Genomic DNA, 12808 nt, shown 5'->3' with positions numbered 1-12808 from the left:
AACTTTTAAATTACTGGACAAAGCAAGTCCTGGGAAACTTTTAAATAATTCAGTGGTCAGAAATTTCAGTTTAAAAATGCAGTCAGCAAAACCTGATCCCCGAGCTGGCGCCTGAACTCGTGGCATCCGAGCTCATTCCAAACAAAAGGAAAAAATTAATTAATTAAGTTAAAAGTCTATTGTGACTGAAGAATCAGTTTTAAAAGAAACCAGCAAAGAGCAGGATTTGATGCTTTCGTGACTCTGAACCATAACGCTGAAACAGTGAAATCTGCAGCCAATCGATTCAAGCAGACACTGTTTAAAATTTTTCAATGCTGAACACAAGAGCCACTACAGTGGGAGCCTGCCAAAACCCGCAAGCATAGGAAAAATCCTTTGCCTTGAAATGAACAGCGGCATCATCTTGAAATTCAGCAACTTCTTAAAGCTGAATCTGCAATCTTAAAATTTTAACCAGAAATCCACTCTTCAAATCAATTTGGACTTATCCGGGGCCCAGAACAATCACATAATTCGGGACGTTGGAGAAAAAGATTCCTTAGGCACGTGATTGCATCAGGCCTGGATAAAAAGATAGAAGCTGAACAAATTAACACACTGCTTTATTTGGCAGGCCCAATAGCAGTGAACCTTATCGCTAGGCAAGGAATCAATGAAACATCTGCAAAATTTGAAGAAGTATTAAAATAAACTGGTGTTTATTTTGACTTCAGAAATAACAAAGTCTTTGAAAGGACTAAATTTAATTAACATGCAAAGCAACCAGGACAACCTGTTGAATCCTTCATTAATGATCTATACAGAATGGCTGAAGGCTGTGAATATGGAGGCCTAAAATCTGAACTTAACAGGGATAGAATAGTTGTAGGCGTGACGGATAACACACTTTCAGACATGCCGCAAGAGAATGAAGATCTAACCTTCGAGAAAGCTATTCAGACTGTTAGGCAGTCTGAACACTGTGTGCAGAACGGGACCATTTTTAACAGTAGAAAGTAAACCGTGGTACAAAGGAAACCCCATTGTCCAGTTAGTAAAACGGGGACACTCAAGGCCAAGGGATGCAATACCCTAACCGACCAATAAAGCGATGATGCCAGCACTGTGAAAGCAAAGCTTCTCCACAGGCATGATCAATATCTGGCAATTTCCACCCAAAGCTTTCACTGTAACGGCATTGGACATGTCAGGAAACTGCACAATGCCAAAACTTCAAAATGTACAGAAGACCCAAAGATGATTCATGAAGCCAAGACTGTACACCAAGAGGGCCCATGGCCATGCTTTCGGGTAAGGTCAAAGATCAAGGATTTTCATTTTAGAACGTGGACATCTTGGTTAATGGCCATCTCTTAAACTCTAAATTGGACAAAGGACACAACGGTATGGGCCTATCAGACAAAGAATCGTGGCTGAGACATCTCTGGTTACAAACAACATACACACCACTCTGTGGGCCTGGAGGAATCCAACTTCCAGTCATAGGCATGATCCTGGGACCATTAAGGTATGGCGGCAAACAAATCTTCAACCTGGTGTATGTCATCCATAATCAGTCTTTTTCTCTCCTCAGCAGAGATGCTTGCGTAGTCCTGAATTTCCTGAAAATGACAGAAGAGGTTAGAGTTGTAAATTATACAGAACTGCAAGTTCCTAAGAACTCAAACAAGAAAGAGTATCCTGTCTGGGACTTCAGCTCTGAATTGTCTTCACTCTTTGCAGAGCAGGTTTGCCCATTTTCTTTACAGGTGCCTGAAGCCCCTCATTGGTCAGACCAGCCAACCACTCAGACGGCTACCACAATGTCTCCAGTGGAGGATGAGACAAGTGGGCAACCAACCAGAAGAGCCTCAACCTCCGGCTCCGATGACTGTTGATGAGGTCAACACTGCATCCACAGAGCAAATGGTGCAACTCCCAGCCAGCATGGCAGGGCCATAGATGATGCACACCATAGAACCAAATGGAAAGATGAGCTTACTAAGAAAACCATATCCTCACAACAGAAAGGGTCATCTCCCATCAGAGAACATCACAACAACACACAGGATGAAAGAAGAGGAAAAAACACCATGGAGACGAGTGCAACGTCCATCCACCCCACAAGAAACGGAATAGAACAACAAGCATGTACCATCATAACAGCTGAATCGACAAAGAGCAGTTCAATACCAAGGAATGGAAAAAGAAGATGAAAAGACACCCAGATGCCAGAACAACCTCCAAATCAACAGAGTTCACCTGCAGCGACAGAGCCTACCACATCTCTGACATTCATGCGAATGAGATACGGAAGGGCTATAAAATCCCTAGACCGCCTGAACCTACAAGCTCAAAGACTTGAGCGGGGGAGAGACGGGGTAGTAATAATGATGTAAATACATGGGGTAAAGTAGAATAACTTTAAATTCAATGGATAAAGGCTTGGGGGGAGGTGTAGTGTAAGGGCCTGGCACATAAAAGGTTAATGTGGGACTGAGTACAGTACCGCCCACATAGTGATGTAAGAGGACCCATGACCTGTACCCAGGGGTCAGGCTAATGTCAGGCAGAGCCATGTGTAAGCGTGGAGACAGCTCATAGCTTGAACCCTTTACTGTATACATGTACACAGTTCTTGTAGTTAATAAATACATAATGTTGAACTACATAAAACTAAAGACATTATTAAGGTCTACCAAACAATGCAACAGTTAATGGTGATCATGAAACTACCAGATTGTCATAAAAATCCAACTGGTTCACTAATGTCCTTCAGGGGAGGAAATCTGCCATCCTTAGCCAGTCTAGGCTACATATGACTCCATACTGCCAGTAATGTGGTTGACTCTTAATGGCCCCATAAAATGCCCTAGAAAAAGCCACCCAGTTGTGTCAAACCAATACAGAAAAGTCAAATAGTAAATGGATGTACCAACTCCACACGGATGGCAGCAGCTAAACAAGGCAGCTCACCATCCCCATCTCAAGGGCAATCAGGGATTGGTAATAAATGCTGGTCTTGCCAGCAATGCTCACACCAAGTTTACTAAGACTTTGGAGATATTTTTCTGTCTCCTCCTTGTCTAATTGAAGGCTATTCACAGAGTGTAGAGAGTAGGAGTTAGGCAGATTGGCAAAGAATCAGAAATGGTGTTCCATTAAACTAGGCATTGGGGTCATTGCTGTTCACTACTGACATAAAAAAATTGGAAAATCAGAATTACAATGTCAAAATTTGTGGATGACATCACAAATGGTGTGGTTCATACAGAGGAAACTGCAACAAAATACAGAAAGACACCAATAAAATTGCAAAATAGGCATTTAATCGGTAAACGAGCTTCAACATAGCAGTGAGCCACTTCAGGTGCAAAAAAGATTTACTAGAATAGTATCAGAACTAAGGGGTTATACCTATCAGGAAAGAATTAACAGGTTGGTAAAAGCAAAATACTGCGGATGCTGGAAATCTGAAACAAAAACAAAAATAGCTGGAAAAACTCAGCAGGTCTGACAGCATCTGTGGGGAGGAGCACGGTTAACGTTTCGAGTGTGTATGACTCTTCATCAGAACTAAGGAAATATAGAAATGAGGTGAAATATAAGCTGGTTGAGGGGGGTGGAACAGGTAGAGCTGTATAGGGGGCCAGTGATAGGTGGAGGCAAAGAAGAGATTGCCAAAGATGTCATAGACAAAAGGACAAAGGGCTGTTGACGGTGGTGATATTAGCTAAGGAATGTTAGGAATGTTCTTTAGAGAAGAGATAGCTGAGGAGTGACCTGAAAGAGTATGAAAGGATTTGATAGGGTAGACTTTAAAATGTGTACCATTTAGAAAATGCACTGCAGCAAGATGCCGTTAAGGTGCAAGTACAGCAAGTAATTAGGAAGGCAAATGGACCTTTATTACAAGGGGATGAAGTATAAAAGTAGGGAAGTCTTGCTATAATTCTGCAGGTCATTGACGAGACCACACCTAGAGTATTGTGTACAATTGTGGTCTCCTTATTTAAGGCAGAATATACTTGCATTGGAAGCAGTTCAGAGTAGGTTCACTGGACTGATTCCTGGGATGATGGTGTTGCCTTATGAGGAAAGGTTAAGCAGGTTGGACCTATACTCACTGGAGTTTAGAAGGATAAGGGGTGATCTTATAGAAACATAGAAGATTCTGAGGAGGCTTGACAGGGTAGATGCTGTCAGAATATTTCTCATGAGGAATTCTAGAACAAGGGGCACAGTTTCAAAATAAGGGGTCTCCCATTTAAGACAGAGATGAGCAAGAATTTCTTCTCTCAGAGGGTTGTTAACCGTTGGAATTCTCGATCCCAGAGAGCAGTGGAGGCTGGGTCATCCAAAAGAGGGCGCTGGTGAGAAGTGACTGAAGCATTCTCAGAGAAGTCACTGCAGCCGCTGCGACTCAGGAGGGAATCGAGGAGAAGGACTCTTGCACTCAACAGGAGGAAGAGCATCCAATAGAGGGCGCTGGTGAGAAGTGACTGTAGCATTCTGGGAGAAGTAGAAGTCACCGTGACTCAGGAGGGAATTGAGGAGGACCCACTGTCAAAGAACGGAATAGCCCCAAACATTACATTGCTGTAGTGTTTCCATCCCTCCCTCCCCCTCAAACCTAAAAAAAAGAGATAGCAGTGCCTTCAGGAGTGCAACCAGACCTGCAAGGGACGCTTTTCTGAAAGTGGATTTTAAAAAAAAAAAGCTGATTGGTGAGTAATCCTGGGAGCAGATTCGGAGGAAGGAGCACCGGAGCGGTGAGTACAAATCTAGCTTACCATGGGGATTCGCGGCCTTGTCTCCAGGGAGCAGACTCGGAAGGAGGAGCACCGGAGCGGTGAGTATAAATCTAGCTTACCACGGGGATTCGCGGCCTTGTCTCCAGGAAGCAGACTCGGAGGGAGGAGCACCGGAGCGGTGACCTCGGGGCACAGAGTAACTGAAGCCAAAACTGAAAGAGTGACATCACAGGAAAGCTGTGACCTGATTGGTTGGTAGGAAATCTGAACCAACTTTGAAAAAAAAAACACTGCAAATCTAATTAATAAATTAATTATCTAAGTCAAGATGGCTGGGCAGGTGATGTGCTGTAGCTGTATGATGTGGGAGCTGGCAGATCCCATTGCGAGCCGCAGTGACCACATCTGCAGCAAGTGTTGGTTGCTGGAGGAACTCTGGCTCAGAATTGATGAGCTGGAGTCTGAGGTCCGGACGCTGTGGCACATCCGAGAGAGGGAGAGTTACCTGGACGCTTTGTTTCATGAGGCGGTCACACCCGGTAGATTAAGTACCTCAAGTTCGGTCAGTGGTCATGGTCAGCAGGGTGTGACTGCAAGTGAGGCAGGTAGAGGGATCCTGTGTTCAGGAACAGAGGAGCCTCAGCTCTTGACCTTGTCCAACAGGTACGAGGTACTTGCTCCCTGAGTGGATGAGGAACAGAGCTGTAGGGAGGATGAGCCAGCTGACCACGGCACCATGGCACAGGAGGCCATTCAAGAGGGGGGAGCAAAAAGACAAGTGGTAGTTGTAGGGGATTCTATAATTAGGGGAATTGATAGCATCCTTTGTAAGCAGGATCGAGAGTCCCGCATGGTATGTTGCCTGCCCGGTGCCAGGGTGAGGTGCATCTCTGACCAGCTTGAAAGGATATTGGAGAGGGAGGGGGAGGATCCAGTTGTTGTGGTCCACGTCGGGACAAATAACATAGGTAAGACTAGGAAAGAGGACCTGTTTGGGGATTATCAGGAACTAGGAGCTAAATTAAAGAACAGGTCCTCAAGGGTATTAGTCTCCAGAATACTACCCGAGCCACATGCAAATTGGCACAGGGACACGAGAATAAGGGAAGTAAACACGTGGCTAAAGGAGTGGTGCAGTTAAGAGGGGTTCCATTTCGTGGGGCACTGGCATCAGTATTGGAACAGGAGGGATCTGTACCGTTGGGATGGTCTCCACCTGAACTGATCTGGGACCAATGTTCTAGCGAAAAGGGTAAATAGGGTGGTCAACAGGACTTTGAACTAGAAAGTGTGGGGGAGGGAAGGGTAAAACTCCAAGGAGTATAACTAATGGGAAACAGAGCAGCAGGTTAGCTTGTGGGGGGGTGGATTCAACTTCATGGAAAATTATGAAAAAACTGAAAAGAAAGGAGAGGCTATTAAAGTCCCTAGAACACAAAATAGGACAGAGTGTTTGGAAAGTGCTAGGAATCTAACTTAAAGCACATTAGATAAAGGGACAACAATGAGAAAGGGGACAGGAAATACAGGACTGAAGGTGTTGTATCTAAATGCACGTAGTATACAAAATAAGGTAAATGAGCTTGTGGCGCAGATTGAAATTGGCAGGTATGATGTGGTGGGCATTACGGAGACATGGTTGCAAGGGGTTCAGAACTGGGAGCTAAATATCCAAGGATATACATCCTATCAAAAAGATAGGCAGGTTGGCAGAGGGGGTGGGGTTGCTTTGTTAGTAAGAAATGAAATTAAATCGATAGCAAGAAATAACGTAGGGTCAGATGATGTAGAATCTGTGTGGATAGAGTTGAGGAACCGCAAAGGTAAAAAAACCATAATGGGAGTTATGTACAGGCCCCCGAACACTAGTCAGGATGTGGGGCACAAGATACATCAGGAGATAGAAACGGCGTATAAGAAAGGCAAGGTTACAGTGATCATGGGGGATTTCAATATGCAGGTAGACTGGGAAAATCAGGTTGGTAGTGGATCCCAAGAAAAGAAATTTGTAGAATGTCTATGAGATGGCTTTTTGGAGCAGCTTGTGGTGGAGCCCACTAGGTAACAGGCAATTCTAGATTTAGTGATGTATAATGAGGCAGATTTGATGAGGGAGCTTAAGTTGAAGGAACCCTTAGGAGGAAGTGACCATAATATGATAGAATTTACCCTGCAATTTGATAGGAAAAACCTGGAATCAAATGTAATGGTATTACAGTTGAATAAAGGCAACTACAGAGGCATGAGGGAGGAGCTGGCCAGAATTGACTGGGAGATGAACCTAGCAGGAAAGACAGTGGAACAGCAATGGCAGGAGTTTCTGGGAGTAATTTGGGAGACACAGCAAAAATTCATCCCTAGGAAGAAGAAGCATACTAAAGGGAGGACGAGGCAACCATGGCTGACAAGGGAAGTCAGGGACAGCATAAAAGCTAAAGAGAAAGCATACAATGCGGCGAAGAGCAGTGGGCAACCAGGGGATTGGGAAGCCTACAAAGACCAACAGAGGACAACTAAAAAAGAAATAAGGAGGGAGAAGATTAAATATGAGGGTAAACTAGCCAGTAATATAAAAGAAGATTGCAAGAGTTTTTTTTAGATATATAAAGGGTAAGAGAGAGGCAAAAGTAGACATTGGACCGCTGGAAAATGACGCTGGAGAAGTAGTAGTGGGGAACAAAGAAATGGCGGAGGAACTGAATAGGTACTTTGCGCCAGTCTTCACAGTGGAACCCCAAAGTTCAAGAGAGTCGGGGGGGGGGGGGGGGGGGGGGGTGGTGGTGGTGCACAGGTGAGTATGGTGGCCATTACCAAGGAGAAGGTGCTAGGAAAACTGAAAGGTCTGAAGGTGGATAAATCACCTGGACCAGATGGATTACACCCCAGAGTTCTGAAGGAGATAGCTGAAGAGATAGTGGAGGCATTAGTGGTGATCTTTCAGGAATCACTGGAGTCAGGGAGGGTCCCAGAGGACTGAAAAATCACTAATGTAACCCCCCCTGTTTGAGAAGGGAGTGAGGCAAAAGACGGGAAATTACAGGCCGCTTAGCCTGACCTCAGTCGTTGGTAAGATTTTAGAGTCCATTATTAAGGATGAGATTTCAGAATACTTGGAAGTGCATGGTAAAATAAGGCAAAGTCAGCATGGTTTCATCAAGGGGATGTCATGCCTGACAAACCTGTTAGAATTCTTTGAGTAGGTAACGAGTAGGTTAGACAAAGGAGAGCCAAAGGATGTTATCTACTTAGACTTCCAGAACGCCTCTGACAAGGTGCCACACAGGAGGCTGCTCAGTAAGATAAGAGACAATGGTGTTAGAGGCAAGGTACTAGCATGGAAAGAAGATTGGCTGTCTGGCAGGAGGCAGAGAGGGGGATAAGGGGGTCCTTCTCAGGTTGGCGGCCGGTGACTAGTGGAGTTCCACAAGGGTCAGTGTTGGGACCACAACTTTTCACTTTATACATTAATGATCTAGATGAAGGAACTGAGGGCATCCTGCCTAAGTTTGCAGATGATACAAAGATAGGTAGAGGGACAGGTAGTATTGAGGAGGTGGGGAGGCTGCAGAAGGATTTGGACAGGTTAGGAGAATGGGCAAAGAAGTGGCAGATGGAATACAATGTGGGGAAGTGTGAGGTCATGCACTTTGGTAGGAAGAATAGAGGCATAGACTATTTTCCAAATGGGGAGAGAATTCAGAAATCTGGAGTGCAAAGGGACTTGGGAGTCCTAGTCCAGGATTCTCTTAAGGTTAACTTGCAGTTAGTAGTTAGGAAGGCAAATGCAATGTTGGCATTTATTTCGAGAGGACTAGAATATAAAAGCAGGGATGTGCTGCTGAGGCTTTATAAGGCTCTGGTCAGACCGCATTTAGAATATTGTGAGCAATTTGGGCCCCGTATCTCAGGAAGGATGTGCTGGCCCTGGAGAGGGTCCAAAGGAGGTTCACGAGAACGATCCCAGGGATGAAAGGCTTAACATATGAGGAACGTTTGAGGACTCTGGGTCTATACTCGATGGAGTTTAGAAGGATGAGGGGGGATCTGATTGAAATTTACAGAATACTGAAAGGCCTGGATAGTGTGGACGTGGGGAAGATGTTTCCATTAGTAGGAGAGACTAGGACCTGGGGGCACAGCCTCAGAGTAAAGGGAAGACCTTTTAGAACAGAGATGAGGAGAAACTTCTTTAGCCAGAGAGTGGTGAATCTGTGGAATTAATTGCCACAGAAGGCTGTGGAGGCCAGGTCATTGAGCGTATTTAAGACCGAGATAGATAGGTTCTTGATTGGTAAGGGGATCAAAGGTTACGGGGAGAAGGCGGGAGAATGGGGTTGAGAAACTTATCAGCCATGATTGAATGGCGGAGCAGATTCGATGGGTCGAATGGCCTAATTTCTGTTCCTATGTCTTATAGTCTTATGGTCTTATTAAACATATTCAAGTCTGAGTTTAACGGATTTTTGATCTCCGAGGGAGTCGAGGGTTATAGGGAGCAGGCAGGAATGTCGAGTGAAGGCCACAATCATAATTGAATGGCAGAGCAAGTTCATGGGGCCAAATGATCTATACCTACTCTTATTTCTTATGTTCTTATGTAACCAGTCAAGGCTCCTTTAACAGCACTTTCCAAACCCGTGACCACTTCCAGTTAGAAGAACAAGGGCAGCAAATGTATGACAACACACCCACCTGCAAGCTCTCCTTCCAAGACATACATCATTTTGACTTGGAAATATATCGCTGTCCTTCAATGTTGCCGAATCAAAATCCTGGAACTCCCTCCCTAACAGCACTGCGGGTGTAACTACACCACATGGACTGCAGCGGTTCAAGAAGACAGCTCACCACCACCTTTGCAAGGACAATTAGGGATGGGTTATAAATGCTGGCCTTCCTAGCAAGGAATGAATAAATAAATGTTTCCACTTGCGGATGAGACCAGAAATATAAGCTAGTCAATGATAAATCTACTAGTGGATTCAGGAGAAACTTCTTTATCCCCAAGGATGGTTAGAATGTGGAACTCACTACCGCATGGCAAAATAACAGATTGCCTTGAGAGGGTAGATAAACTAACTAGCACGTGTGCCAACCACTGCCCGATCCTCAGTAGAGCCAGGGTTCAAGTGGAGTTCATATGTGACAGAGAAAGAAATAAAAGGACATATTTTGATGGAGTTAGATGAAAAAATGTGTGGGTGGTGGAGGTTTGTGTGGAGCCTATGCATTGACATGGATCTATATGGGGCAGAATGCCCTGTGTCTGTCTTATAAATACCTCGTAATACTTGACTTGGTATTGAATCTGAACAGAAATGTTTAACAGTTCCAATCAATGCAAAGCACAAATCTTGAGATATGATGTTAAATCAGCACAATACTCCACAGAGAAAATTGAATAGTTTGTTTATATCGTACTAACCTCATGGCACGAAGCATAGCGTGCGAACCAGCCCAAGCCTCGCCCTCTTAATAGCACCAATTCACACCCCGGTCTCACTATAAAAAGGGAGAAGCTTTCAGCAATTCTTTGTTGAAGGTGAGAGCGTTTCCACGGCCTGTCATGGAGAGGAAAGACAGCGAAGTAGCAAAGGTTAAAGCAGGCGATCCCAATACCTTCCAGGGGCGACTCGCGGAAATGTTGGAGCGAGCGAGCAACCTGCAGCCGGAGGACATGATGTTCCGCTATAAAGGGGTGCAGTACCCCACAGTCCTGACCTCCGTGGAGAATCTGCAAGCTCTGCCTACGTTCGAGGCGCGTCCCGAAGACATGTTGACCTGTTCTTATCCCAAATGCGGTGAGCTGGGTCATCTCTGTTCTTTATATATATATATATATCTTAAAATAAGTTAGAACTCCTTTTGACTCAAACTCTTTTTGTTTAAATAAAAAGTTGCTTCTGTCCAAAAGTGCAAAATTTTAAATCTCTGTTTTAAATCTCGCCTCTTTCTGAACAGGTATCTTTCCAAATATTGATTTTATTTCATATTTGTAGAATGCGAATGGAGTTACCTGTTCGTCTTACTTTTACCGTTCTGTTTTATTTCTGCAGCATTTTTTCTTAATTCTGTCATTATTTTGCAGCATTACTGTTGCAATTTTTTTACAGTTGTTACAGCTTTTGTAGCTGCTTATGTTTTAATTTGAAAGCTGTAACTGACGCTGCACGTTTAGTGTTGCTACATTTTTCACATTAAGGCGGGCAGTCTCGAATAATTCCTCGTCTATGCAACATTATAAAACGGTTTATCTCCATCTTCTTGAGTGGAGCCTCACTATAAAAAGGGAGAAGCTTTCAGCAATTCTTTGTTGAAGGTGGGAGCGTTTCCACGGCTAGACGGCGAGGTAGCAGCGGCTGGCGTTCCAGGGGCGACTCGTGAAAATGTTGGAGCGAGCGAGTTAGGCAACATTCCTCTCCCATCCCCTGCCTTCAATGCCCTTAAACCCAGCACAGCAAGTTTAGCAACTTGAGCACAAGCGCTATATTCATGACATCATTCCAAAGCCTACACTGACTGAAGAGCAATACAGCTTGAGTTATGTGTACACCAGAGCCATTATGTTCAAGCATCTGCTGCTTTTTTTATTCTTTTCAGCTATGTGGGCATCGCTGGCAATGCCAGCATTTATTACCCTTCCTTAATTGCCCTTTGAGAAAGTGGTGGTGAGCTGCCTTCTCAAATCACTGCAGTCCATGTTGTGTGGGTACACCCACAGTGCTGGTAGGAAGGGGAGTTTCAGGATTTTTGGCACAGTGACAGTGAAGGAACGGTGATATCGTTCCAAGTCAGGATGTTGTGTGACTTGGAGGGGAATTTGCAGGCCCTGGTGTCCCCATGCACCTGCTGCCCTTGTTCTACTAACTGGTAGAGATCGTGGGTTTGAAAGATTGTCAAAAGCCTGGATCAATTGCATGGCTTTCTCCAACACCACCCAATGAGAGTGTCTTTGATCGTGGTGGTCTGTTACATTGTGAACAATTTTGATCTGCAAAGCGGAGAACAAGGGACAAGGTGAAGACCTGTCACTTGATGAGGAAGACCCTGATGATAATCTGGAGGTGGGATATCAGCCTCAACCTGCACCCAGAGAACTGGGCAGTAGCTAACTGATGAGTGCTTTAGCTGAAATAATTCAACTCCAGCCCCCTCCCCGCCCCATTCAATAAAAATTATGAGCAACATTCCTAGTATCAACCAAAAGACATGTATTCATATAACAATTTTAATGTCGAAAAATGGCTAATCCTTCCACCCTTCAATAAAGGGTCTGAGAGAGAAAAGCTGCTGCGCCTCATGTGAAGGGTGAGCACTAGCAGATCATAAGAAATAGGAGCAGGAGTGGGCTAATCAGCCTATCAAGCCTGAGCAGTGATGCAATGTAGCACCAAGTTCCTGTGCTATCTGCATGCATGATTATTTGAGGGGACAGAAATAGCCACACATATGGATATTTGGAAATAGCAAAACCTGACTCCCTGCCATATGTGATCACCGACCTTCACACCTCTGACCCACACAATCCCCCCTGTGTCCAGCTATCTCAATGACAATGTCCCCCATTGGAGTAAGGGCCTGGATGGTTGATGGAGCTCCTTTGGTACTATTCCTCGCCTTTGTGTTATGTGCCATATTCTTCTGCAGGAAGAGTGGGAGTGAGTTGGTGAGCAGCCCATGAATGGGTTATGATACATGATTGTGTAGAGTGTGAGCATGAAGGGTTGGTGGTTGTGTGCAACAAAAGTGTGAAAATTGTCAGAACAGTGAAATGCAGCCCACGTTGTAACCTGAGACCATTAGAATGTTTGTGCCAACTCTGAAACAAGAAACAGATGTTGAGTTGTGATTATAAGTACAGCTGTGATGCAGAGTTGCATTGTGATTTGGAGGAAGAGCATGTGTAATGGGGGTTAGCAGAGGGATGGATTAACAGTGCTTTGAAGAAAGTATAGTGTTTCAAGGCTTCATTCAGCAAAAAACACAGGAAGATTAAAATTGAACCCTTCAGTGTCCTGATCAAGTGACTATTTGCTTTCTACATTGGAGCTGTATCCTGGTTGCAACTCTGT

General features: G+C 44.5%; 1 protein-coding gene and 1 long non-coding RNA gene across 2 annotated transcripts in view; one reads left to right on the top strand and one right to left on the bottom strand.

Annotated features, from left to right (window-relative positions):
* Positions 1–679: 679 nt before the first annotated feature.
* On the bottom strand, positions 680–10356 carry LOC121270436. Its single transcript, XR_005941524.1, has 2 exons — positions 10162–10356; positions 680–1604 (listed from the first exon to the last, which is right to left on the bottom strand). It is a non-coding gene; the product is annotated as an uncharacterized LOC121270436 (long non-coding RNA).
* Positions 10243–12808, top strand: part of sult6b1 (sulfotransferase family, cytosolic, 6b, member 1) — a 28656-nt gene continuing 26090 nt past the window's right edge. Inside the window, exon 1 of the mRNA XM_041175760.1 lies at positions 10243–10537. Within this exon, the coding sequence (XP_041031694.1) occupies positions 10303–10537 (235 nt within the window). The 5' untranslated portion in view covers positions 10243–10302. The remainder of the gene's footprint in view (positions 10538–12808) is intronic.

The sequence above is a fragment of the Carcharodon carcharias genome, chromosome 2 (assembly GCF_017639515.1).
Source record: "Carcharodon carcharias isolate sCarCar2 chromosome 2, sCarCar2.pri, whole genome shotgun sequence".
In the NCBI taxonomy this organism is placed as follows: domain Eukaryota; kingdom Metazoa; phylum Chordata; class Chondrichthyes; order Lamniformes; family Lamnidae; genus Carcharodon; species Carcharodon carcharias.
The sequence above is the reverse complement of the archived record's forward strand: the minus strand, read 5'-3'. Positions and strand labels throughout refer to the sequence as shown.